Source organism: Giraffa tippelskirchi, chromosome 8 (genome assembly GCF_054371585.1).
Source record: "Giraffa tippelskirchi isolate mGirTip1 chromosome 8, T2T-mGirTip1v1.2.pri, whole genome shotgun sequence".
Taxonomy (NCBI): Eukaryota; Metazoa; Chordata; class Mammalia; order Artiodactyla; family Giraffidae; genus Giraffa; species Giraffa tippelskirchi.
In genome coordinates this window covers 78,788,621-78,815,419 of record NC_137282.1, presented here as the reverse complement: position 1 = coordinate 78,815,419, position 26,799 = coordinate 78,788,621, and the positions used below count along the sequence as shown (strand labels likewise).

The following is a 26,799-nucleotide window of genomic DNA, read 5'->3' as shown; positions in this document are numbered from 1 at the left end:
AGCTGAAACTGCCAATACTTTGGCCACCTGATGTGAATAGCTGACTCATTTGAAAAGACCCTGATGCTGGGAAAGATTGAGGGCAGGAGGAGAAGGCGACGACAGAGGATAAGAGGTTGGATGGCATCACCGACGGTATAGAGATGAGTATGAGTAAACTCCGGGAGTTGGTGATGGACAGGGAGGCCTGGTGTGCTGCGGTCCATGGGGATGCTAAGAGTCGGACACGACTGAGCAACTTAACTGAACTGAACTGACCTGTCTAGACCTGGAGGCTTCCCTTAGCAAATCAGGTTTGTGTTTAACACCCTGCTCTGTCCACTCTGGCCCAAAGAGGCTTGCCTCTTTTTTCTTCTAAAGCTTTTATTGATTTTTTTCCCTTCACATTTAAATTTATAATCCATCTGAAACTGATCCTGCCTCCAGTTTGAATGTTCTGCAGAGAATTAAATTGAAAACTGTTGGTTTTCATTCTTTAGTTACTGGTGCCTGTCCAGGCTGTTTCTGTGTCTCCTGCTTCTTTACCCTCCAAAGCTGACTTTCTTCCTGCCTTTTCCAAGCCTGACTTTCCCAATTCCAAGCCACATACTTTCTCGTTAAGTATGTGAACTTTCTAAAATCTCTTCTAAAAAGTCCCCTATTAATTGTATCAGCAAGTATTGGTTTCTACAGCTTACAGTAAAAGGTCCCACTTTTTTACACTCCAGAGAAGTAGATGGCTCAGGTCTAGCTATCTGTGGTGAATGTGGTAGAAATGAAGACTTTTGAGGGTATCAAATAATTACTATTGGTGAAGTAGTAATCTATCATATTTACTACCTTTATGTTAGGAGAATAGAAATGCACATCTCCAGGCCTTGCCTAGAAATTGGGCAGTATGGCTAGCCATGAGTTTGTTTGTGGTAGGACACTGATCGTAGGCAAAGATTGCATGTGTGGGGAATTCAGGAAACTACCAGTAGGCTATGTTGTTGTTCACTCACTCAGTCATGTCTGACTCTTCGAGATCCCAGGGACTCCAGCACTCCAGTTTTCCCTGTCCTTCAATATCTCCCAGAACTTGCTCAAACTCATGTCCATCAAGTCAGTGATATCATCCAACCATCTCAGCCTCTGTCATCCCCTTCTCCTCCTGCCTTCAATCTTTCCTAGCATCAGGATCTTTTTCAAATGAATTGACTCTGCATCAGGTGGCCAAAGTATTGGGAGTTTCAGCTTCAACTTTAGCCCTTCCAATGAACACTCAGGACTGATCTCCTTTAGGATGGACTGGTTGGAGCTCCTTGCAGTCCAAGGGACTCTCAAGAGTCTTCTCCAATGCCACAGTTCAAAAGCATCAATTCTTTGGTGCTCACCTTTCTTTATAGTCCAACTCTTACATCCATACATGAATACTGGAAAAACCACAGCCTTGACTAAACGGAACTTTGTTGGCAAAGTAATGTCTCTGCTTTTTAATATGCTCTCAAGGTTGGTCATAACTTTCCTTCTAAGGAGTAAGCATCTTTTAATTTCCTGGCTACAGTCACCATCTGCAGTGATTTTGGAGCCCCCCCAAATAAAGTCTACCACTGTTTCCACTGTTTCCCCATCTATTTGCCATGAAGTGATGGGACCGAATGCCATGATCTTAGTTTTCCGAATGTTGAGCTTTAAGCCAACTTTTTCACTCTCCTCTTTCACTTTCATCAAGAGGTTCTTTGGCTCTTCTTTACTTTCTGCCATAAAGGTGGTGTCATCTGTATATCTGAGGTTACTGATATTTCTCCCGGCAATCTTGATTCCAGCTTGTGCTTCATCCAGCCCAGCGTTTCTCATGATGTACTCCGCATATAAGTTAAATAAGCAGGGTGACAATATACAGCCCTGACATACTCCTTGTCCTATTTGGAACCAGTCTGTTGTTCCATGTCCAGTTCTAACTGTTGCTTCCTTACCTGCATACAGATTTCTCAAGAGGCAGGTCAGGTGTTCTGGTATTCCCATCTCTTTCAGAATTTTCCACAGTTTCTTGTGATCCACACAGTCAAAGGCTTTGGCATAGTCAATAAAGCAGAAATAGATGTTTTTCTGGAACTCTCTTGCTTTCTCAATGATCCAGTGGATGTTGACAATTTGATCTCTGGTTCCTCTGCCTTTTCTAAAACCAGCTTAAACGTCTGAAAAATCATGGTTCATGTACTGTGAATACTGGGTTGGAGAATTTTGAGCATTACTTTACTAGCGTGTGAGATGATTGCAATTGTGTGGTAGTTTGAGCATTCTTTGGCATTGCCTTTCTTTGGGATTGGAATGAAAACCAACCTTTTCCAGTCCTGTGGCCACTGCTGAGTTTTCCAAATGTGCTGACATATTGAGTGCAGCACTTTCACAGCATCATCTTTTAGGATTTGAGATAGCTCAACTGGAATTCCATCACCTCCATTAGTGTTGTTTGTAGTGATGCTTCCTAAGGCCCACTTGACTTCACATTCCAGGATGTCTGGCTCTAGGTGAGTGATCACACCATTGTGATTATCTGGGTTGTGAAGATCTTTTTTGTACAGTTCTTCTGTGTATTCTTGCCACCTCTTCTTAATATCTTCTGCTTCTATTAGGTCCATACCATTTCTGTCCTTTATTGAGCCCATCTTTGCATGAAATGTTCCCTTGGTATCTCTAATTTATGCCCTGACCAATAACACTGAAGAAGCTGAAGTTGAATGGCTCTATGAAGACCTACAAGACCTTTTAGAACTAACACCCAAAAAAGATGTCTTTTTCATTATAGGGGACTGAAATGCCAAAGTAGGAAGTCAAGAAATACCTGGAGTAACAAGCAAATTTGGCCTTGGACTACAGAATGAAGCAGGGCAAAGGCTAATAGCATTTTGGCAAGAGAACACACTGGTCATAGCAAACAGCCTCTTCCAACAACACAAGAGAAGACTCTACACAAGGACATCACCAGATGGCCAACACCAAAATCAGATTGACTATATTCTTTGCAGCCAAAGATGGAGAACCTCTATACACTCAGCAAAAACAAGACCGGGAGCTGACTATGGCTCAGATCATAAAACTCCTTATTGCCAAATTCAGACTGAAATTGAAGAAAGTAGGGGAAACCACTAGACCATTCAGGTATGACCTAAATCAAATCCCTTACGATTATACAGTGGAAGTGAGAAATAGATTTAAGGGACTAGATCTCATAGAGTCCCTGATGAACTATGGACAGAGGTTCATGACATTGTACAGGAGACAGGGATCAAGACCATCCCCAAGAAAAAGAAATGCAGAAAAGCAAAATGGCTGTCTGAAGAGGCCTTACAAATAGCTGTGAAAAGAAGAGAAGCAAAAAGCAAAGGAGAAAAGGAAAGATATACCCATTTGAATGCAGAGTTCCAAAGAATAGCAAGGAGAGATAAGAAAGCCTTCCTCGGTGATCAGTGCAAAGAATTAGAAGAAAACAATAGAATGGGAAAGACTAGAGATCTCTTCAAGAAAATTAGAGATACCAAGGGAACATTATGCCATTACCCTTACCATAGTTTGGCCTCAAGCCAAACTGCAGGGAGAGAACACAGGCCCACCCATCAGTAGAAAATTGGATTAAAGATTTACGGAGTATGGCCCCACCCACCAGAGCAAGACCCAGTTTATCCCACAGCCAGTCCCTCCCATCAGGAACCTTCCACAAGCCTGTTATCCTCATCCATCAGAGGGCAGACAGAATGAAAACCACAATCACAGCAGACTATGTACATCTCCATAGATTCTGAACTCTTTGCAATAAACAGATCTTGTCCTTACAGAAGTGATGACCCACCCACACTCAGCCCATGCCTTGATGGCTAAGATGACACCCTCTGTGCACAGAGTTGTTTGAGGCTCTAGATGTCTGTGAAGCAGAATGTATGAGAATGTGTCAGGGCTAAATACACATGATTTTACTTTTACTGAGAATACCATAATCACTGAAAGTGAAAGTGAACGTTGCTCAGTCGTGTCCAACTCTTTGCGATCCCATGGACTATACAGCCCATGGAATTCTCCAGGCCAGAATACTGGAATGGGTAGCCTTTCCCTTCTCCAGGGGATCTTCCCAACCCAGGGATCGAACCCAGGTCTCCTGCATTGCAGGCGGATTCTTTATTAGCTGAGTCACAAGGGAAAAGGGCTTCCCTAGTGGCTCAGATGGTAAATAGTCTGCCTACAATGTGGAAGACCTGGGTTTGATCCCTGGGTTGGGAAGATTCCCTGGAGAAGGGAATGGCAACCCACTCTAGTATTCTTGCCTGGAAAATCCAGTGAACTGAGGAGCCTGGCGGGCTACAGTCCATGGGGTCACAAAGAGTCAGACACAACTGAGCGACTATCACTCACACACTCACCATAATCACAACTTTGGTGCGCCCTGCAACCAGTATTATCCCCAGTCTGCTACCCAAACTGGGACCACCTAATTAGCTCACAGAGAAGGAATGGCAGATGTTGTTTACTACCTACTTGGCAGCTGCTATGGGCTGAATATATGTATCCCTTGAAAATTCCTATGTCAGAGCTGTAATCCCCAAATGTGATGGTATTTGGATCTGAGGTCTTTCAGTAACTAGGGTTAGGTGAGTTCACAAGGGTGGGACCCTCATGATGGGATTAGTGCCCTTATAAGAAGAGTCTCTCTCTCTCCTAGCACATACCTCAGGAAAGCACATAGAAAGATGATGGTCATGTCCAAAGAGAAAGAAAATTGAACCCTGCTGGGCTGTGATATTGGCCTTTTCAGCCTCCAATTTTCTGTTGTTTAAGTTACCCAGACTGTGGAATTTTGTTATAGTAGTCCTAGATAACTATAGAAATTTCCTTTCTTTCCTAATAGAAGCCTTATTTTTAATGGGTGGAAACCTCTGGTAACAGAATTCTAGTGGATAAATAATGATTTGTCTAAGGTAATTATTATAATACCATCCCCCTTTTCCAATAATGGGTTTAAGAGTGGGCATGTCAATCAGCTACAGCCAATGAGAATCAAAAGAAAGTTGGGATTAAAAACCATAAAAAATTGTTTTTAGCAGGACATTAGCCATATAAGTTGGAATCCATCAAGGAGTATGTAACAACTCACCTGTCAAATCAACTAGCCCTGAAAATGGATGGTGCTAGAGCATCAGGGCCGTACCTGGCCATCGCCGCTAACAAGCACATGAAAAGATGCTCAACATTGCTCATTATTAGAGAAACACAAATCAAAAGTACACACTGAGATATCACCTCACATCAGTCAGAATGGCCATCATCAAAAAAAAAAAAAAAACAGTAAATGCTGGAGAGAGTGTGGAGAAAAGGGAATCCTCATGCACTGTTGGTGGGAATGTAAATTGATACAGCCACTATGGAAGACAGGATGGTGATTCCTTAAAAAAAAAAAACTAGGAATAAAACCACCATATGACCCAGGAATCTCACTACTAGACATACACCCTGAGGAAACCAAAACTGAAAAAGACACATGTACCCCAATGTTCATTGCAGCACTATTTACAATACCTAGAACATGGAAGAAACCTAGATGGTAATTGACAGATGAGTGGTTAAAGAAGCTGTGGTTCATATATACAATGGAATATTACTCAGACATTAAAAGGAACACATTTGAGTCAGTTCTAATGAGGTGGATGAACCTAGAGCCTAGTACACAGATTGAAGTAAGTCAGAAAGAGAAAAACAAGTATCAAACACTAGTACCTCTAGAAAAATGGTACTGATGCAATTATCTGCAGGACAGCAATGGAGACACAGAGAACAGACTTATGAACACAGTGGGAGTGGAGAAAGGAGATGGTCAGATGTACAGAGAGAGTAACATGGAAACTTACATTACCATATGTAAAATAGAGGCCAATGGGAATTTGCTGTGTGACTCAGGAACTCAAACTGGGGCTCTGTAACAACCTAGAGGGGTGGGATGAGAAGGAAGACGGGAAGGAAGTTCATGAGAGAGGGGACATATGTATACCCACGGCTGATTCATGTTGATGTTTGGCAGAAACCAACACAATTCTGTAAAGCAATTATCCTTCAATTAAAAAATAAATAAATTTAAAAAATAACAAAAAAGAAACAGGGAAAAAATAATTTAATTAAAAAAATCCTTTTTACTCTGCCCCTTCCTTTCTCTAGTGTGGTTGGAGCAGGAGCAGCCATCTTGTGACCAGGAGATAAGATACATGAGGAAGAAAAGTTAATACCCTGATGATGGTGAGGCCAAGGGTGCTTCAAGATTTTATTGAGCCATTTAGTGAGCCCTGGGACTTCATGTTCAGTAAGGAATAAATGTCCTTATTGTTCACACTCATCTGTCAGCTTTCTGTTATTTGAGGCTGAATGGAATAATCTCATTGATAAAGGAGGAAGTCACTGGACTCCTCCCCAGACAAGCTGAATTCCAAAAGGCATTTAGCCAATGGAAGGCTGTACCATTTCTAGATGCCCAGGGTATTCTTAGCAAAAGTGTATTCTCCCCCTTTAAGGGGAGAATACCAGGAAAGTTAAGAGCTCTAGCTTTAGAATCAGATGCCTGTGTTCAAATCCGAGCTTTTAAGCTGATTAACTATGTGACCCTAAGAATGTTCCTCAACTGCTCCATGCCTCAGTTTTCTTCCCATCAAAACCTAGGAATAATAATAGTGATTACCTCATAGGGTTGTTGTGAGAATATAATGAGATGATACCTGTGAAGTGCTTAGCACAAGGTATATAGCATGGCATATAATAATCACTCAAATATTTGCTATGCTCCATGACAGAAGATGAAGTGTAAGGTTTCAGGATTTAGTGGACAATAATGTCCAACATGGATTCATGCAACTCTTGATCATACAGGCTGACAAATCAAGAAGACCTTTTGCTTTGGAATGTCTGATGGGTTTTAACTTATAAAAGGAGTGAGGCTCTTAGGGAAGAGGTAGGGATATAGCTTGAAATTTTCCAATCTAATTTCACCTGGTTGTTTAGGGACGTTAAACTTTCTGTGTGCTTGCTCAGTCATGTCTGACTCTTCTTGACCCCATGGACTGTAGCCAGTGTCCTCTGTCCATGGAATTCTCCAGGCAAGAATTCTGGAGTGGGTTGCCATGCCTTCCTCCAGGGGATTTTCCCCACCTAGTGATCGAACCGCACCTCCAGCATTGGCAGGTGGATTCTTTACCATTGAGCCACCTGGGAAGCCCTTAGGAACATTACTCATTACTCATCTCCTTTTTGGTGCTTAACCTCAGGCATCAACACTCAAATTGTCATTAAGCAAGGACCCTAAGGAGCCTAATTTGGGATGGGTCAGCAGTGCAGTGAGTGGAGAAGCTTTAAAGACCTAAGAGAGTTTATTTAAATTATTATGCCCATCAGATAACTTTGATGCTGATAGATCTTTGCGGGCTTCATGAATAAGAACATTAATGGCTTATGGCCTAGAAGTTGCCCTCTACACAGATGGTTTTCCACCAAAGTGACCCTGCTCTGGGGGAATATTAGAAGTTTGTGGTTGTTGCAATGACACCCCTGGCATTTAATGGTCAAGGGGCACGGATATTAAACATCTTGCTATACACAAGACAGTCCTATAGGGCAATGGATTATCTCAGTATCCAATTGGATATTCCTGTATGTAAAAAGTGTGTTTAGAAGCCTAGAATCTAAGTTGGCTTTGATATATAAAAACAAAGTATTTTTGCACAGTTTTAACATGCTCTAGATTTGAAAGGAACATCATTATTGTGGAGATGGAAGGATGGTTGGACTGTGTTCTGTTTAAAATGTTAACACAGATTGTTTACCGTTCAGAAAACTCCATCACCAGCATCCTAGTAATTAGCTAGTATATTACCTGATGCCATCTGCACTTGCAAATATTGCACTCATGGAGGTTTTCACTCTAGGTGCAAGCACCTGTTGTACTCAGCGTCTTCCGGAGCAGTCCTGACCAAATATCAACACGCTGAAATACACATTATCTTATTATAAAGTTTTTCCCTCTTCTTTTTTCTTTACATCCCTACTAAGGTACTACATTAATTTATTTTTAATTATAAAATTAAAATTTTATTTTAGAAAGAAAAAAATTTAATTATACACATAATATGTACCTTTATCTACAACTTTCATTTCAGGAGAGGACAGAGGATGTCACAAAACATTTGTTATAAAGGAGGGGTATTTGGGTTTGATAAAATGGAGAACCACTACTCTATGGGGACTTTATTTTTTAAGTAACCTTTACACTGAAGTAAATATACATGCAGAAAAATGTAATTTAATTTATAAATTAAATTTTTAAAAGCTACGCATCTCCTCGGATGGATCCTAATATTACCTATAGAACTCCACCTCATTCTCCTCCCGGTCACTTCTCACTGACTATCCTACCTTATCACACCGGAGATTAATATTGCCTATTTTTTGTCTTGGAGGGTTTTTTTGGTCACACTGCTCAGTCTGTGGGATCTGTTTCCCAATCATGGATTGAACCTGCACTGCAGCATTGAAAGCCGTGAATCCTAACCACTATGCCACCAGGGACTCCCAATGTTGCCAAGTTTTAATTAAAACTTCATGTAAAGGATTATAACTATGTGAGGCAATGGCTGTGTTAACTAACTTTATTATGTCCATCATTTCACAATATATATAATATTCAATAAGTGTATCAAGTCATATCATTGTACACCTTAAACTTGCACAGCATATTTCAATTGTATCTCAATAAAACTGAAAAAAAACTTCATATAAATGAAGTTTTATAAATGACATATATAAATGTCATATAAATGACATCACAAAATTCTGTACTTATGCATGTGTGATGTTTTTTGATCAACATTGTATTTGTGAGAACCATCTATGCTGCTGCACATATTGGTAATTCATTCTCATTGCTGATACTGTTCTTTTGTACAAACGTAATGGAATTTATTTTACCCATTTGACTGTTGGTGAATATCTGGGTAGTTTCCAATTTTGGACTATAAGAATAGTTGCTTCTCTAAGCATTCTTGTAAATATTTTTGTTAAACATATATATATTTATATATATATATGTATTTCCATAAGTGTACCTAGAGAGTAGTACTGCTGAATCATAAGTGTGCGTTTGTCGAGCTTAAATGGATTCTGCCAGTTTTCCAAAGTGGTTGAAATGATCTGCCCTCCCTGCGCAGCTATGAGAGTTCCATTTGCTCTACACTCTCAGGTTTAGACATTTAAATGTATTCTTCCAACCCCACCTGATACCAAAACTTTCCCTCCAGGCTTTTAGAAACTAGCAAGGATGGAGGGTGACCCCCTCAGCACAGAATGCTCTCTGAATGTGCTCAAGGCTGAGTATGGGGAGCATAGCTGGTGAGTGCTGTGAGCAAGGCCTTGGCTGAGTGACAGCCACGCGCAGCCATCTCTGGGGCTCTGGAGCTCCCACTGCATCTCAGGGGGAGGATGACTCAACACCAAGGCCCTTCAGGCAGAGAAGGAATTGTTCGAATGCGCCTGGCCTCCAGCCTAGCTGGGCTGCACAGGTGGAGCATGAAGTAAGCAGAGTGGGCTATGAGCCAGAGAGCAGATTCCAGGTAGGTGGGAGTGGGAAAATCAGGGTGTGTGTGTGTGTGTGTGTTTGTGTGTGTGAGTTGCTCAGTCATGTCCTACTCTTTGTGACCCCATGAACTGTAGCCTGCCAGGCTCCCCTGTCCATGGAATTCTCCAGGCAAAGAAAGTCAGAGAAATATAGCCATTTATATAGCCAAAGTCGGAGTATAAATGGTTATATAGTTCCAACATGTTTGCAAATCTGATATACTTAGAACTGTCGTTTTTTTTTAATTAAGGTTATTATTCCTTTATTTCTTTTTTTAAAAAATAATGTTGTTTATTTACTTATTTTGGCTGTGCTGGGTCTTCCTTGCTGCATGGGTTTTCTTCTAGTTGCGGGGACCTGGGTCTACCCCTTGTTTCAGTGCACGGGCTTCTCATTGTGGAGGCTTCTCTTGTTGTGGAGAACAAGCTCTAGGGCACACAGGCTTCAGAAGCTGAGGTTCTAGAGCACAGCCTCAATATCTGTGGCACACGGGCTTATTTGCTCCCTGGCATGTGGGATCTTTCTGGACCAAGGATCGAACCCATGTCTCCTGCATTGATGGGCGGATCCTTTACCTGGGCCACCAGGGAAGCACTAGAACTAGGTTTTTAATTGAAAATGTAATTCATTATACAGGGAAAACTTTTCCCCAACCACCACAAATGTTTTTTCATACCATGAAAAAATAAAACCTCTTTTGCCTCTTAGGTTGCCAATCCTCCAGGATCCTTCCCCCAAGTAAGGTTTCAGTTCTCTGTCAAAATTGTTTATTTTGTCATTTAACTTTTGATCAGGTAATTAAAGTTAATTTCCAGTCCATATTTGATACACTGTATATCTTTCTTACTTATATATTCATTATTTTATTGAATTGTGATGTGATACATAAAAATTTGTACAAATAATTTAAAATTCTTCATGTTTTCTTTCTCTAGAGATTTACTTTAGTTTCCAACAGTACCTCAATCGGTTTTAATTGACCTTCTGAAACCATGCTTTCGACCTGTGAAAGCTAATTTTTTGTTTAATTACTTCACAGGTATATAGCCCTTCTTACTATCTTTATCACGGCTGGTTGAAAACTTCAATTTTTGCTTTGCTAACTGAACAAAACTCTAAGACAAAAGCTATGTCCAATGTTTGGTTCATGGTCCTTCCAGAAGCAGCCTGTGCCTACCCAAGAACAGACATAGAGCTATGGCTTAGATGGTAAAGAATTCACCGCACTGCAGGGGACCTGGGTTCAACGCGGGAGACCTGGGTTTGATCCCTGGGTTCAGAAGATCCCCTGGAGGAGGGCATGGCAACCCACTCCCATATTATTGCCTGGAGAATCCCCATGGACAGAGAAGCCTGGCTTTCTACAGTCCATGGGGTTGCAAAGAGTCCGGCACAACTGAGTGACTAAGCATACATCTTCAATGAATTATTAAGGTTCTTTGGGCTTCATCATCTTTATCCTTAGAATGAGGGGACTGGGCATAGTCCAACTTTCTTGTTTATAAGAAGCACTTGAGGAAACTTGTTCAATGTATGGTTTCCCAGGCCACAGGGTCTAAGATTTCAACTTAGTGGGACTGCAATTGCAATTAAGAATTTTTATTATTGAAAGACTCCGTAGGTGATTCTTGGGCTTCCCTGGTGGCTCAAACAGTAAAGAATCTGCCTGCAATGTGAGAAACCTCAGTTCAATCCCTGGGTTGGGAAGATTCCCTGGAGAAGGGAATAGCTACCCACTCCAGTATTTTTGCCTGGAGAATTCCATGGACAGAGGAACCTGGTGGGCTACAGTTCATAAGGTTGCAAACAGTCAGACATGACTGAATGACTAAACTAACTAGGTGGTTCTTATTATCAGAAAGTTGAAGGGAACACTGGGTTTAGAATAATTTTATTATAATTTTATTTGGTTTTGCCCCAAGCAAACAGGTGGTGGGTATGAGGGGTAAAGACCATAAAGTTTGTTGTTGTTTAGACCCTAAGTCGTGTCTGACTCTTCCCAACCCAGGGATCAAACCCAGGTCTGCTGCAAGTCTCCTACACTGGCAAGTAGATTCTTTACTGCTGAGACACCACAGAGGCTTATAGACCCTAAAGATCCCGGTTCTATTTTTCCTGGTATACCTGACACAAAGCAGAATAAGGGAAGTGAAAACATTTATTTTGAAAAGTTGGGGTTGTAGTTTTCATACAAATCATGAATAATACATTTATATTTACTATTTCATATAAATAAATAAATGAATAATGAGACTGGCTTTGGGCTGCAAGTCAGATGTGTCTGGCTATGGCACTGCCCCTAAGGAGCTGTGTGATCTTGGAAAAGTCACTTACCTCTCTAGATCTGTTTCCTTATGCATACAATGGAAGGGTGGATCAGGCAGTACCTTATTTTGATGATTCTATTTGTTTGTCTGTTTCACATTGTTACATCTCTGAACTTGGAATGCATCTCATAATCAATGGTGTCTTACACATATTATAGTTCTTTTCTTTGCTGCTTCTACAATCTATAGCAGATTAGAATCAGTTAAGTACCATACTGACAAACTTACCTCTAGCCTGGGAGGCTTCTGGGCCCTGGACAAGATGGAATACCAGTTAACTATTAGAACTGTCTGTCATCAACTAGGTATTATCTTATCCTCCAAATTATAAAACTAAACCTATACAGTAACCTTTTAAAGTAGAAGCAATATATATATGGGCTTCCCTGTTGCCTCAGACAGTAAACAATCTGCCTGCAATGAAGGAGACTGGGTTTAATCCCTGGGTCGGGCAGATCCCCTGGAGAACGAAATGGCAACCCACTCCAGTATTCTTGCCTTGAGAATCTCATGGACAGAGGAGTCTGGTGGGCTACAATCCATGGGGTCACAAAGAGTAGGACATGACTGACTGACTAACATATTTACATATATAAAATGAGGCTGGAGCAGTCTGAAGGTACAGGTAAACTATCACAAGCTGGTGGCCCAGAATCCCATGGTACCTGCTCCTATTACCTTGCACTCTCTTCCTCTACTCATTCTTATAGCCTCATGGGAATTCCCCATTACCAGGTATTGAAGGAGGCAAATAAGGAGAATCAAGCTCATGAATCATTGATCCACCTGCATGGTCTGCCATTCCAGTTGAAATCGGACAACTGCTGCCCTCCTACTCAGGTGACTCTGAAGTACAGTAGAAAAGAAAAGTCCGAGTTGCTCTCTGAGCGGTCGTGTAGAGACTGCTTTCGGCTTTTTTTCTGCTGACTGCTAAGATCTCCTATAGAGAGCTGCAACAATGCCCAAAAGAAAGGCTGCAGATCAAGGTGATACGAAGCAACAGCCAAAGAGAAGATCAGCCAGACTGTCTTCTAAAATGAATACCAAAAATGATATGATGGAACAAAACACAGATGCAAGTGCCAAAACCATAGCTGAAACCAAGAAAGAAGTTGTTAAAGAATACAACAATGAAACTGCTGAAAATGGAGGAGCCAAAATTATAGAGGCACCAGTTCCTGAAAGAGAAATAGAGGAAGTAAATGAAGAAAAAATTGAAGATATCAAAGAAGAAGGAGAAGAAAAGAAAGAGGCAGTGGCAAAAGATGGAAAAGAAGATGAAAAAGAAGATCAAAAAGGAGATGGAGATCAAATTAAGGAAGAAGTGACGGGAGAAGATGTAGAGGAGGACAAAGATGGAAAAGGGAAAGAAGATGAAAAAAAAGATGAGGGGAGAAAAGAGAAAGAAGAAGATGGAAAAGAAGAAGAAGACAAGAAAGAAACTGGAGATGGAAAAGAGAGTAAAGATAGAGAAGGGAAAGGAGAAGATGGCAAAGAGGAAGAAGATGAAAAAGAAAAAAGAGATGAAAAAGAGAATGAAGATGGTAAGGGGAAAGGAGAAGATGGCAAAGAATCTGAAGATGGAAAAGATAAAAGAGATGGAAAAAAGGGAGAAGATGGAAAAAAGGATGAAGATAGAAAAAAGTATGATGGTGGAAATGAGAAGGAAGATGAAAAAAAGAAAGAAGGAAAAGAGAAGGAAAATGGAAAAGAAGATGGAGGAGATGGAAAAGATGAAAGCAAGGCTGAAATTGGAAAAGAAATAACCAAAAGAGAAGAGGTCAAAAAAGAAGATGGAAAAAAAGAAGAGTCTCAGAGTATTGCTTAAAGCTGCCCTATAGGGTTTCATAGTTTGGTAATATGTTCCTCTATGTTGTAATATTAATAGAGATGAATATTTTTATCAAATATTTTATAAACACAGCTTTTCTTTAATATCAATTTAGTTTCAAAACATCTTCATACTGTTCATTAGTCACAAAGTTCCTAACATTGAATCATTATCTATAAACTTTGTGATTATAATGGTGGAATATATATAAAAAATATGCTTTCAACTTTGTCAGTGAATACCCTTTTATGTAATTTATGTGTTAAATCTTTGAATTTTAATTTTACTCCTATATGTGATAATTTCACAAAATGGAGAGATCCCAAAAGAATTTCCTCAAAAATTCTTGTGGTTCTCTAGGTTGTTTTTATAAAGAAAGTGAACTATTTTCATTGTAATGGTAAGAGTTAGAATTATCTTTCCCAAATACTACTTTGATATTACTTGGGAAAAATACAATTGAAATTCCATTTTTAAAAGAAAAACAAATGTTTATTTCAGAAGGGATGTTCTGATAATATGTGTATTCACAACATTTTATTGGATTTATCTTAATAAAAATTATCTTCAAAGATGAAAAAAAAAAGAAAAGAAAAGTCCTCTGAGAGGGCAGGATTTGGGGTGTGCACTTTATTCTTTACTTCATATGTGAGTAAAGATAGATTGAGTACAGATCTATACTTATTATATTTATTTATTTATTTGACTGTGCTGGATCTTAGTTGTGGCATACAGGATCCAGTTCCCTGGCCAGGGATTGAACACAGAGTCTTAACCACTGGACCACCAGGGGAGTTCCCAGATCTGTGCTTATTAATAAGCCCTCATAGCTGATCAGGGACTGGGAAAGAACAAAGAAGGCTAGGAAATGTTACCTGAAGGTCTGGGGGAGAGGTCCATGGATAGAGCTTCCAGAATGGTCACTGAATGTGAAGATGTTCATACCTCATGAGGAGTGGGCAGAAGAATGACCCTCAAACCTAATATATGTTCTCTTACATGACTTTATTTTTGGGGGCTCCAAAATCACTGCAGATGGTGACTGCAGCCAGGAAATTAAAAGACGCTTACTCCTTGGAAGGAAAGTTATGACCAACCTAGACAGCATATTAAAAAGCAGAGAGATTACTTTGCCAACAAAGGTCCATCTAGTCAAAGCTATGGTTTTTCCAGTAGTCATGTATGGATGTGAGAGTTGGACTATAAAGAAAGCTTAGCACAGAAGAATTGATGCTTTTGAACTGTGGTGTTGGAGAAGACTCTTGAGAGTCCCTTGAACTGCAAGGAGATCCAACCAGTCCATCCTAAAGGAGATCAGTCCTGAGTATTCTTTGGAAGGACTGATGCTGAAGCTGAAACTCCAATACTTTGGCCATCTGATGCAAAGAGCAGACTCACTTGAAAAGACCCTGATGCTGGGAAAGATTGAGGGCAGGAGGAGAAGGGGATGACAGAGGATGAGATGGCTGGATGGCATCACCGACTCAATGGACATGAGTTTGGGTAAACTCTGGGAGTTGGTGATGGACGGGGAGGCCTGGTGTGCTGCGGTCCATGGGGTCACAAAGAGTCAGACGCAACTGAGCAACTGAACTGAATATGGCAAAAAGAACTCTGCAGATATGATTAAGTTCAGGATCTTGAGATATGGAGATTATCCTGGATTTTCTAGGTAGGTCTAATGTAACCACAAGGATCCTTATAAAAGGAGGACAGAAGTGTCTGACAGAAGGAGATTTGAAAATGCTTTGCTAGTAGCTTTGAAGAAAGGAAAGGGCCATGAGCCAAGGAAATCAGGCAAACTCTAGAAGCTGGAAAAGGCAAGGATGCATTCTCCTCTAGAGCCTGCAGAAGGAATGTGGTCCTGTTAACACTTTGGTTTCAGCCCAGTGAAATTTCTGGACTACATAAAAATAATGTATAAATGTGTTGTTTTAAGCCAGGAAGTCTGTGGTAATTTGCTGTATCATGTGAATGTTCACCACAGGGTGTTCTCAGAGGACAGGGTACTCTGTTAATCAGAGGGCAAGATGACCCATTTATGGATGTGGGTTAACCACTTTCCCCAGCCACCTTAGTGCTAGCTTAATGGACCCATGTACCAAGTGTATGTTTAGTCATTTTATGCTCATATCTGATTTATCAGATTAGCACTACTATTATTCTTCCTATTTTTTAAATGAGCAGACCAGGATGTGAGGAGTTTAAGTAAATTGGCCAAAGTCATATAGTCAGTAAATGGTAGAGCCAGGATTTGAACCTAGATCATGGGCTTCCCAGGTGGTGCTAGTAGTAAAGAAACCACCTGCCAATGCAGGAGATGTAAGAGAAGTGAGTTCGATCCCTGGGTCAGAAAGATCCCCTGGAGGAGGGCATGTCAACTCACTCCAGTATTCTTGCCTGGAGAATCCCATGGACAGAGGAGCCTGGAGGGCTACAGTTCATAGGGTTTCAAAGAGTCAGACAAGACTGAAACAACTCAGCATGCACGCATCTGACTCCAGTACCATACTATCCAATATGATAGTCACCAGCCATATACAGGTATTTAGATTTAAATTAAGTAAAAAGTTTAGTTTCTGTCACACTAGCCACATTTCAAGTGCTCAACAGACACATGTGGCTAGTGGCTGCCATTTGGAGAGTATAGATATAGAACATTTCTATCTTTGAAGAAAATTCTGTTGGGCAGTGTTGTTCTAGAGTGTGGGCTCTAAGCCAATACAACCTTCAGCATCTCTCATTAATGATTATATCAAGTTCTAAATCAGGTTGCAATATGGATCAGACTCTTCTCCAGTTCCCTAAATAGCTATTCCTTGGGGCTGCCTTGAGTTCTGCAGGTTGCTCAGATTCCAAAGAACATTATTGACACAAAGGAACCCTTACAGTACTGGTGTTGGATGTTGAGACTTTGCAGCAGATTACACATGCTAGAGTGTAAAAGTTGCACAGATGACTAAAATAGGTGGCATTTGCTTATACGTCTGGTACCGTGTCAGCTGGCAGTTGGAGGAGGGTGGAGGAAGATACCAAAGATATATATCATAACACCATTGTTCTCAGGAAATAAAGGATACAGGATTAAGCTCATCTATCCCACAAACACTTATTTAGTGTTATAGGCCTATAAACACTTATTTAGTTATAGGCCTACTATGTTCCTTCCCGGATCCTAGGCATTGGGAATTTAGAGGCAAATAAAACAGACATAGGTTCCAACCCTGTGGAACTTCTGTTCTTTGCTTGGGGAAAGAAAGACATTGAGTGAGAAATAGTAAATCTGTTGTGTATCAGGAAATGCAAAGTGTGGCATACTTTGGGATGAAATAACTAAAGAACTGATAATGTAAGTGCTCCAGTAGTTTATTAAGGAGAAATAGCCATATATACTAATAGGATATGTTCTTACTTTAGGCCAGTGGGAATCTGTGGAAGATTTTCAGCAGGGTGGAGACATGTTAGATGAAGGTGTTCTAGGGAGGTGGTATGTCCTAGAGGTTAGGCATCCTGGAGTCATGTTGGTCAAGATAGAAATCCGGCCTCTACCACTGATGAACTTCATGTACTCAGTTTGATCATCTCCAAGAGGCATGAGCATAATAGTCCCTTCCTCTTAGGTTTTTTTTTCTCATAGGTTTTTATAAAGAATAAATGTTTGCAATGTACCTTGATGTTCTTCTTACAATCACTCTTATCTTTTTTTTTCTGCTGCTCGAGGTCTTCATTGCAGCACAAGGGCTTTCTCTCACTGCTGTACAGGTAACTTCAGTTGTGGCACATGGGCTTAGTTGAACCGAGGCATGTTGGATCTTAGCTCCCCAGTGTTAATGTTAGTCGCTCAGTTGTATTGGACTCTTTGTGACCTGCCAGGCTCCTCTGTCTGTAAGATTTCCCAGGCAAAAATGCTGGAGGTGACATTTCCTTCTCCAGAGGATCTTCCTGACCCAGGGATCAAACTCCAATCTCCTGCATTGCAAGTGGATTCTTTACCATCGGAGCCACCAGGGAAGCCCCCAACCAAGGATCAAACCCTGCATTAGAAGGCAAATTCTCAATCACTGGACCATCAGAGAAGTTCCACAATTACTACTATTTTTAAAATTTTATATCCTTTGATAATTATGGGGAAGATGGATTTGAGAGAGTTAGATCCTTAGGAAGAGAGATCAATTAGTGAGCTGCTGAAGTGGCCTTGGGCAAGAGGCTGTGAAGAGGAAGAGAATTTGAGACATTTAGAACTTTTTTTTTTAATGCAGTTGAGGGGGTGGCTGGTACTTATCAGCAATCCCACTTAGGAGAAATGATAATACATGTCCACACAAAAACTTTTACCAATCAGGGTTTTCCAGAGAAAAGAACCAATAAGATATACAGTGATATGTATAACAGATTTAGTATAGGAAGTGGCTCGTTCTGTCATGGAGGCTAAGAAGCCCCTTGATATGCAAGTTGGAGAACCAGGAAAACAGGTGATGAAATTCAGCCCAAGACCAAAGGCCTAAGAATCAGAACCAAAAGTGTTAAGTCCCTGCTGGAGCCAAAAGGCTCAAGAACCAGGAACTCCAAGTCCAAGGTTAGGAGAAGATGGATGTCTCAGCTTGGGTAGAGAGTGAATTCGATCAGCCTCTGTCTTTTTGTTCTATTCAGGGTTTCAGCGGATTGGATGGTGGCCACTCATATTGGTGAGGCCATCTTCTGATTCAAATGCTAATCTCTTCCAGAGACACCCTCACAGACACATCCAGAAAAAAAAATGTTTAGCCAGTTATCTTAGCATCTCTTAGCTCAGTCAAGTTGACACATGTGAACAAATGTTCATAGTAGCATTATTCTTAATAGCCAGATAGTGCAAACAACTCAAACATCCATCAACTTATGAATGATAAACAAGCTGTGGACTATGCAAACAATGGAATATTGCGTTCACTCACCCAGTTGTTTCTCCTCTTTGTGACCCCATGGACTGCAGCACACCAGGCCTCTCTGTCCCTCACCATCTCCTGAAGTTTGCTCAAGTTCATGTCCGTTGTGTTAGTGATGCCATCCAGCCATCTCATCCCCTGACACCTTCTTCTCCTTCTGCCCTCAATCCTTCCCTGCATCAGGGACTTTTCCAATGAGTCAGCTATTAGCATCAGATGACCAAAATACTGGAGTTTCAGCTTCAGCATCAGTTCTTCCAATGAGCATTCAGAGTTGATTTCCCTTAAGATTAACTGGTTTGATCTCATTGCTCTCGGGAGTCTGCTCCAGGACCACAATTTGAAGGCATCAGTTCTTCAGCACTCCACCTTCTTTATGGTCCAGCTCTCACAATCATACGTGACCACTGGGAAGACTATAGCCTTGACTATACAGACCTCTGTCAGCAGGGTAATGTCTCTGCTTTTCAACACACTGTCCAGGAATATTATTCAGTCATAAAAAGGAAAGAAGTACTGATGCCTGCTACAACATACATGAAACTTGAAAACATAAGACTAAATGAAAGAAGCCAGATAAAAAAGGCACATATCGTACGATTCCATTTATATTAAACGTCCAGTACAGACAAGTCCACAAAGATAGAAAGTAGATTTGTGGTTTCTAGGGACTGAGAGGAGGAGTATGGAAAGTGACTACTAATGGATACTGGATTTGTTACTGGTGTGATGAAAATGTTCTGAAATTAGATAGTGTTGAGAGTTGCACAATTTTGTAAATGTGCTAAAAACTATTGAACTGAATATTTTAAAACCATGGATCTTACAATATATGAATTAAATATTATATGTCAAAAAATTTTAAAAAATAGTATAATAGGGTGACAGAAATCAGAGAGTGTCTATGCCTAGAGATCCTTTAATATCTATTCTGTTTTGGTGGCAACCAAAAGGATTGCACTGAGCACTTCCCGTGTGCCAAGCAATGTTCCAAGGATTTTACAGGTCTTAATTCATGTAATATCCACAGCAATCATACAAACTAGACATCATTAGTTCCTGGAGAAACTGAGATCCAGAGAGGTTATACAACTTGCCCTAGATCTACACAACTAGTAAGTTGTGTGAGTAGGATAAGAACCCACCAAACCTGGCCCTAGAACAAACTACTATATCATAAACTCTCTTATTGAGATAAGTAACATCATCTTCTGCACTAAATTTCCCTTCACTCCAGCAGCTGTCACTGTATTTATCAAGGATACATTTAATCTCTGTGAATTACTATCTGATCCTGGATTACAGTTCTCAGTTTGTTCCTTAACTATTTCAAAAGCCTTGAGATATCCATCCATTTATCTACCATCCACCATCCATTGGCCAAAACTCAAGAAAAAACGTTAACTCATTTCTAAAGAATATCTTTTCACTCAACGTATCTTCTAGACAACAGTTATTCTTCCAAAGGAGGTGAGGAGAGCAGAGGGGAAGGGAGGGCAGAGGAGAGAAGGCGTGGGGAAGTAAGACTTTAGATGGGCCTGCTTCCTGGTCTTTCACTGTCACACTGTCTAGGTACCTCCTATTTTATGCCATGTGGAGCTTGGTCTCCCTCCCCCCTTGCCACAAAAATATGCTCCAATCCTTTGGCTCATTTTTTATTGTAACAAGAGAGGGTGGTGGTTGGAATAATAGCCAACACTCAAAAAGTGCTTGCAGTGGCCAGGCGTCTAGGACACCATGAAACTCTACCAACAACCCCTGCTGTAGGTAGTACTTTCATCATCTCTATTTACAGAGGAGAAAAATGAGGCACAAAGAGGTTGTGGCTGAGGTGAGTTACGGCAGGGAGTGACAGAGCTGAGATCTGAAGCCAGTTGGGCCCAGCATCAGAGTCTTATTCAGCATCAGAGTCTTATTCATTATGCCGTACTCCTCTTGGTATCCCTGTCAGTGTGCTCAGTTGTGTCTGACTCTCTGCGACCCCATGGACTGTAGCCTGCCAGGCACCTCTGTCCATAGAATTTTCCAGGCAAGAATACTGGGTTGCCATTTCCTGCTCCAGGGGATCTTCCTGACCCAGGGATTGAACCCGTGCCTCTTGCATCTCCTGTATTGGCAGGCAAATTCTTTACCACTGCACCACCTGGGAAGCCCTGTCTTGGTATAGAGTTATTTGTATATTTTCTTTTCTGGCTGACATGTTTGTATTGTAAGAAACTCTTTTAGGATACCAGTTCTTGACTGAAAGGTGTGAGGAAAGGCAATTAGATATATTTGGGAGGGTTTACGGGCAGTCCTCCTAGCTCCACCTTGTCTGCCAATTGACATTTCCTTCTTTGACCTCAGATGCTATTTAAGGTTTCTCATGACGACCCTGAGGTGCTACAGGTTCCTGAACTGCCTTCTGAATCATCCAAGGAAGATTAAGCTGTGCACAGCTGGTTCATTCATTAAATAAGTTCTACCACCAGGCACCCAGTACTGGCACCCCACCTTCAACAAACTGCAGTCTGATGGGGGGAAATACATATTAATCGAATAATTCTGTGACAAGGGCAACCAAGTACTGAAAGCATAATAAGGGTCTGATCCAGTCAGGGGATCATAGAAGACTGAGGAGGAGTTGGCTGAGTGGAGACCTTGAAGCATGAGGATTAACTGGGTGAAGCGAGGTGGGGAGAACATTCTAGGCAAGGAGAACATGATAGTCCTGGGGTGGGACAGAGCATGGTAAATAGCAGGCTAAGGAAGCTGGAATGGACAGAATCAGCAGTAAAATGGAGCAGGAACCTATAGTCCTTCCCATCCACCCCCCACCCATGTCCTCTGCCTGCCTTTTGTCTGTGGAAAACTTTAGTCAAAAAATAAGTTTAATCAGAGAATTGAGACATACTAAAACAAAGTAAAACAGTCAAAGGAAATTAAATAATAATAATGTAGCCATTAAGCATAGCCAAGAAACTTTTAACTTTTTCTCAAGGGCTATAGATAATATTCTCAGCCATATCCTGTGAGCTGTCTTATAGATATCAAAACACCAGGTGGAGAAGTTAACTACATGATGACCAGACTGTCCCCAGGACATGAGCTGCCACAATACCGAGAACTAGCCACAAAAAAATGGGAACAAATGGACCCTGGAACTGAAGATTAACTGTAAACCTAAAATAACCAAGATAATCCTGGTCAGACCAATGATGACCAATTTGAAGAGGACTGTCAGAGTAGACTGTGCTGTTTCTGCATGTAGCCCGCCCCACCAGTGTGTCTATAAAAGTTCTCACCCCCTGCTCATCAGGGTTGGGGGAGTTAGCCTTTGGACATATGCCCTTGCTCCCCACACCACCTCCCAGTTGCCAGCATCTGAAATAAAGCAAACTTTCCTTTCCACCTAGCTGACCTGTTTATTGGCTATTGAGTCACAAGCAGCCAGACCCACACACTATTTCAGTTAACAGGAGGAAGATGCTGAAGAGGTGGCAAAGTCAGACCACACAGGGCTTGTAAGCCATGTGGAAGTTTTGCTTTATCCTAAGAGGGAGGTGAAGCACAGAGGGGTTTGATCAGATTTGCATTTTGAACCCATTAGTCTGTCCGGAAGTGTGAAGGGCTGTTGTTTTATAGAAATGCTACTTCATTGAAACCCCACCACAATCCTGTGAGGGTTATTGTTATTTCAGTCATATAGGTTCAGAAAGGCTAAATAATGCGCTCAGGTCACTCCACTACTAAATGCCCAGGAAAAGGACCCGAGTCTTCTTGATTCCCAGCCGCTTCCAAAACTCCTTCCTTAAATAAACCCAAGCCAGGGGCAAGTTGGGGCCTTTCCTGATGCCACACCTACCTTGATCTCTAGGAATAGTTACCAAAGAGAAAAGGCATGCCTCCCTCTTTCCAGTTACCTGCCTGTTCATTGGGGTACGTCCACAGTCCTCTTCCATCCTCAAATGCCTGCCAAGCAACCAAGCACAAAATTGGCCAAAAAAGAACCTTCTTGGTCAGGTGATTAACACCTGTCTTTTCTCTGCCAGTTTTATTCAAGTAGCCTAGCAACTAATAGTGCAAATTTATCAAAGCAGTTACAGTCAGCACCTTGAAGGCTTGATTGCTCCCTGAAGTTCAAGGCAAACTGCTTTTAAAATGTAGTTCTAATATCCTGAGTGAAGGAGATCTTTTTTCCCCCTAGCAACACACTTGGAGCACAAATAACTTTTGCCTGGGGAAACATCTGCATTCTCAAAAACAATGACATTGACTTATCTCATATATACTACATTTTCTCTTTTTTTAAAATGAGTAAGAGGATAATGCAGACAGGATTTCAGAATCTGTGCCTTTGTAGGAGGTATGGGGGGAGCAGGATTGGCACAAATAAGAACTGAGGTATTACCTCTGCTCTGGCAGAAGAGGGCTTCCCAGGTGGCCTAGTGGTCTTAAAGAATCCGATTGCCAATGCAGGAGACCCAAGAGACGCATGTTCGATCCCTAGGTCGGTAAGATTCCCCAGCGGCAACCCACTCCAGTAACCTTGCTTGGAAAATCCTGTGGACAGAGGGGCCACAGTCCAGAGTCGGGACAGGACTGAACACATAGACACCAAGCAGAGGTCTGGGGGATGGGCGTGAACACCGTGAAGAAGAGGTGAAGTGCAGCACTTAGGCACTGATGGAAGGCAGGAAAAGAGATAAACTGGGAGAAACAAACAATACGAAGAGGGATTGCAAAAGGAAAGAGAATGGTTGAAAATGCACAGGAAAAGTAAGAGAGAAAACAGTGAGAAAGCAGAGGGAACAAAGACACGCCTGCACGGGGGAAGAGTACCCTCCTGTCCTGACCCTGACAGATTACGCTCTCTTAGCAAAGACTGTTATGATCCCGACTCCCTGTCACTCGACTCCAGTCATTCTGACTTCCTTGCTGCTCTTGAGCACTCCTGCCTTAGGGCCCTCCACTTGCGGTTCTTCCTGCAACCGTCTACACCAGGTTTATCTCCTCACTTCCTGGGGCTCTACTCGACGGCTTCCCTAACCACACCCTAGTAAAGTAGCACCTCCCTCGCTCTCTAACTCCTACCGGGCTTTATTCTTAAAGCTGCAATCAACCAGCCGACAGACTATTTGGCTATTGTCTGAATTTCACCATCACCCCGCTCCCCGTTTCCTAGAAGGTAAATTCCGTATGAACGGGGACTTTTTGTTTTGCTCACTGCTCTATCTCCAGTACCCAGAACGAGGCCCGACGCTTTGTGGGGGCTCCATACACGTCGTCGGCATCAAGGGAGTGGGCGCGGGTGAGAGAAATGCGACCAGAAGAGATTAATTCGGAACGGGTAGCCAACGCAATAGCACACCTGCCATTCTTTTTGTTTCTCCCCTCCCCGTCTTTCCCTCTCCACTTCCAAGGCTAAGGACAAGAAGCGGGAATGCGAGAAACACGGAGAAAAAGAATCCAGATTAGTCCAGTTCAAATCCTGATGAAAAGTGCAAGGGTTGGAGAAGGGCTGAAAGGGAGAAAAACAAATGCACACGCAACAGTAAAAAGAAGTGAAAAGTAAGAAGAAAAGACTGGTAGACGTCACTCCCTCCAGTCACTCTCTCTGAGTCCTCCTCTCGGCTGGCCCGGGGCGGTTCGCCTCGGTCACCACCGCGGAGGAAGCCAGACCCGCCTCCCTCAGAGGACGCCCCTGGCCCGCCTCGGCTGAGGCCCGGCACGCGTCCTCCCGAGCCGCGAAGGCGGCGGGACTACAGCTCCCAGGGTGCCGCGCGCGGGCGCGCCTGCGCAGTGCAGCGGGAGGCGGCGGTCTGTTCTCCGCTGAGGAGGAGCGGGGCTGAGGAGGGAGGCAGCGGGTGAGAGTTCAGAGTTCAGCAGCAGCAGCCCGAGCCCATGATTCCCATATGCCCTGTAGTTTCTTTCACCTATGGTGAGTATAATGTGCCCCTCCGGGGTCCCCGTCCGGCCCCTTCCCCGGCCCAGGGCGGCGGGGAGGCGCGGGGGTTGGGGCAGGCTCCGGGGAGGAGGCGGCGGCCGCCGCCACCGGGGCGTGCGAGTGAGTGAGGGAGTGCGAGGCGGGAGGGGGAGGCGGCGCGGCCGCGGCCCGGCGAGGGCGGCTTCTCACAGCGCCTCTTTCTCTCTCTACCCCTTCTCTCCCTCGGCGTCTCTGACCCTCGGCGCCTCTTCTCCCGCCATGGGACCCGACTCTCCTTGCCCGCTGCAGTGCCCAGCCGGTTGGGGGAAGATGCCAAAATGGCGACCGGCAACTACTTTGGATTCACCCACAGCGGGGCGGCGGCGGCGGCGGCTGCGGCCCAGTATAGGTAACGGCTCCCCGATCTTTCCCTCCTCTCCCCCTGCCCGCCCCTCCGCCGGGATCCCGCCGACGCGACGCCCCCGCGCCCGCCCCCACTCCGTCCCCCACTCCCTCCCCCCCGGAGTCCCGGCCCGTAGCGGGCCGGGCCCGCGGCCTCTCCCGGCCCGGGGCGGGAGCGAGGAGACGGCGAGGCTGGGGGCCGCGGAGGGCCGCCCGGGCCTTCGGCGGCCCCGCAGCTAAAATGGCCTCCCGCGGCTTCGGAGCCGCGCCGCCGCCCCCGCCCGGCGGGCTGAGGGAGGGAGCGGAGGCCCCTGCGGCCCTCCGCCCCCGCGGGCCGGTCCCCACCTCCGATCCCCTCCCACTTGGGGATGAAGAGAGAGGGCGAGGGCTTCTCTGAGGGAATGGGGGGTCGCCCCGGCCCGCGCGCTGCCTCTCCTCGCCGGGTGTTCGGGCCCCCGAGCGCAGATAACGTGTCGTTTTCTCGGTGCCTTTTCCTGCGTCCCGTGATCTCACCTGGCCCTCCACCCGAGCCCCGCAAAACCAACTGCGGGTGTCATCTCATTCATTTGGTTGATTTAGTTTTCCCTGCGAGGAGAGAGGTAAACACACCAACCACCTGTGAATTGTGTAGCTGCTAGACTGGGAAAGATGCGCGAAGTTTCTAGTGCTGACAAATGAGTCCACTGCCTTGTTGCAGCTTTTGCGATTAGGGTCCAGGTGGGCCAGTAATTCCCTTGGGCGGGTCTTTCTCCTCTGAAGAAATGAAAAGGGCTAGTGAGGTACCGCGTTAGTGAAATTCCCCATATGAAATCTCTACCTTAAGGGAAGCTCTAATTTCTGAAGTGTCTGTAGTTCGTTATATATCTTCTCAAACGAGAGGAAAAAAAACTAGATTTTGTTACTTTTGAGTCATTCTGAGAGGCTCTAGATTCAGGCTATAAGCATACAGGGCTCCTAAGTGATCAACTTTTTATATAGAGAGAGATTATACTAGATATCCGTGTAGTAGGTAATTTAAAACCCAGATAGTTTTCTCACGTCATTCACTTCAGGAGGTGAGTGCTCGAATGGAAAGGACATCACTGGGAACCAGAAGACCTGAGTTCCAGTCTATTTTGCTCCTGATTTTATGACCGTGGGCGTATCTCTTAATTGAGCTGTCATTTTCCTCATCTATAAAATGAGGCTGTCTTTTGTGCTTAAAACTTGTAATTCTGAAACACAGTTGCCATGTTTTGTGGAATAAGATGCTACGTCTTGCAAGCGCTTCCCTGGTGGCTAGGTGGTAAAGAATCCACGTGCCAATACTGGAGATTCAGTTCGATCCCTGGGTAGGGAAGATCCCCTGGAGAAGGAAATGGCAACCCACTCCAGTATTCTTGTTGGGAAATCCCATGGAGAGGAGCCTGGCGGGCTGCCGTCCATGGGGTTGTAAATGAGGCAGACAGGAGTAGCAGCTAAACACCACCATGTATTGTAAAGGGAAGGGTATCATTATTTTATGTATCACTTAAAACCACTACCGATTAAAATCACTCAGTGCTTAAGACACCATTGATTTTTAAGAGATGTATAAATATTTTATTGATGAAGTTGATATTTTACTAATTGTTGAATGCCTTGAACACATGTGGCGTCTTTTACAAGTCCTTTTACCTTGCAGCTTACTTCCAGAAAAAGGACTGAGATGACAGATTATTTGGGCAAAAACGTTAAAAAAAAAAAATCTTTGCTTACAAGTTGTGATAATTAAACAACTAGCAAAAGTTTCAGCTACTTTAAACAGCTGATAATATTCGTGAAGAGAG

The 26,799-nt window shown here is 43.1% G+C and overlaps 2 protein-coding genes and 2 long non-coding RNA genes across 8 annotated transcripts in view; 2 read left to right on the top strand and 2 right to left on the bottom strand.

The window, feature by feature from the left end:
• Positions 1 to 12,793: 12,793 nt before the first annotated feature.
• Positions 12,794 to 14,355, top strand: LOC145518021 (uncharacterized). The gene has a single exon (XM_081521425.1). The coding sequence runs from the start codon at positions 12,887 to 12,889 to the stop codon at positions 13,754 to 13,756; it is 870 nt and encodes a 289-aa protein (XP_081377551.1). The 5' UTR covers positions 12,794 to 12,886; the 3' UTR covers positions 13,757 to 14,355.
• Positions 14,356 to 17,109: 2,754 nt separating this feature from the next.
• On the bottom strand, positions 17,110 to 19,160 carry LOC145518026 (uncharacterized). Its single transcript, XR_014062525.1, has 2 exons — positions 18,694 to 19,160; positions 17,110 to 17,793 (listed from the first exon to the last, which is right to left on the bottom strand). It is a non-coding gene; the product is annotated as an uncharacterized LOC145518026 (long non-coding RNA).
• Positions 19,161 to 20,864: 1,704 nt separating this feature from the next.
• LOC145518025 (uncharacterized) lies at positions 20,865 to 24,405 on the bottom strand. Its single transcript, XR_014062524.1, has 3 exons — positions 24,035 to 24,405; positions 23,075 to 23,226; positions 20,865 to 22,635 (listed from the first exon to the last, which is right to left on the bottom strand). It is a non-coding gene; the product is annotated as an uncharacterized LOC145518025 (long non-coding RNA).
• A 92-nt stretch (positions 24,406 to 24,497) lies between these two features.
• The window catches only part of ZFR (zinc finger RNA binding protein), an 83,051-nt gene continuing 80,749 nt past the window's right edge, over positions 24,498 to 26,799 (top strand). For 4 of the 5 annotated variants that reach the window (XR_014062521.1, XR_014062520.1, XM_081521423.1 and 1 more), the window contains exons 1-2: positions 24,498 to 24,604; positions 24,899 to 24,998. Coding sequence is in view for 3 of the 5 variants with exons in the window: in XM_081521423.1 (XP_081377549.1) it covers positions 24,568 to 24,604; positions 24,899 to 24,998 (137 nt within the window). In the remaining 2 variants the exon portion in view is untranslated. The remainder of the gene's footprint in view (positions 24,605 to 24,898; positions 24,999 to 26,799) is intronic. The other variant, XM_081521424.1, reaches the window with a different exon arrangement.

Bases quoted from the DNA above. Each gene is read 5' to 3' on its own strand.
- LOC145518021 (XM_081521425.1), top strand. From the start codon at position 12,887: ATGCCCAAAAGAAAGGCTGCAGATCAAGGTGATACGAAGCAACAGCCA.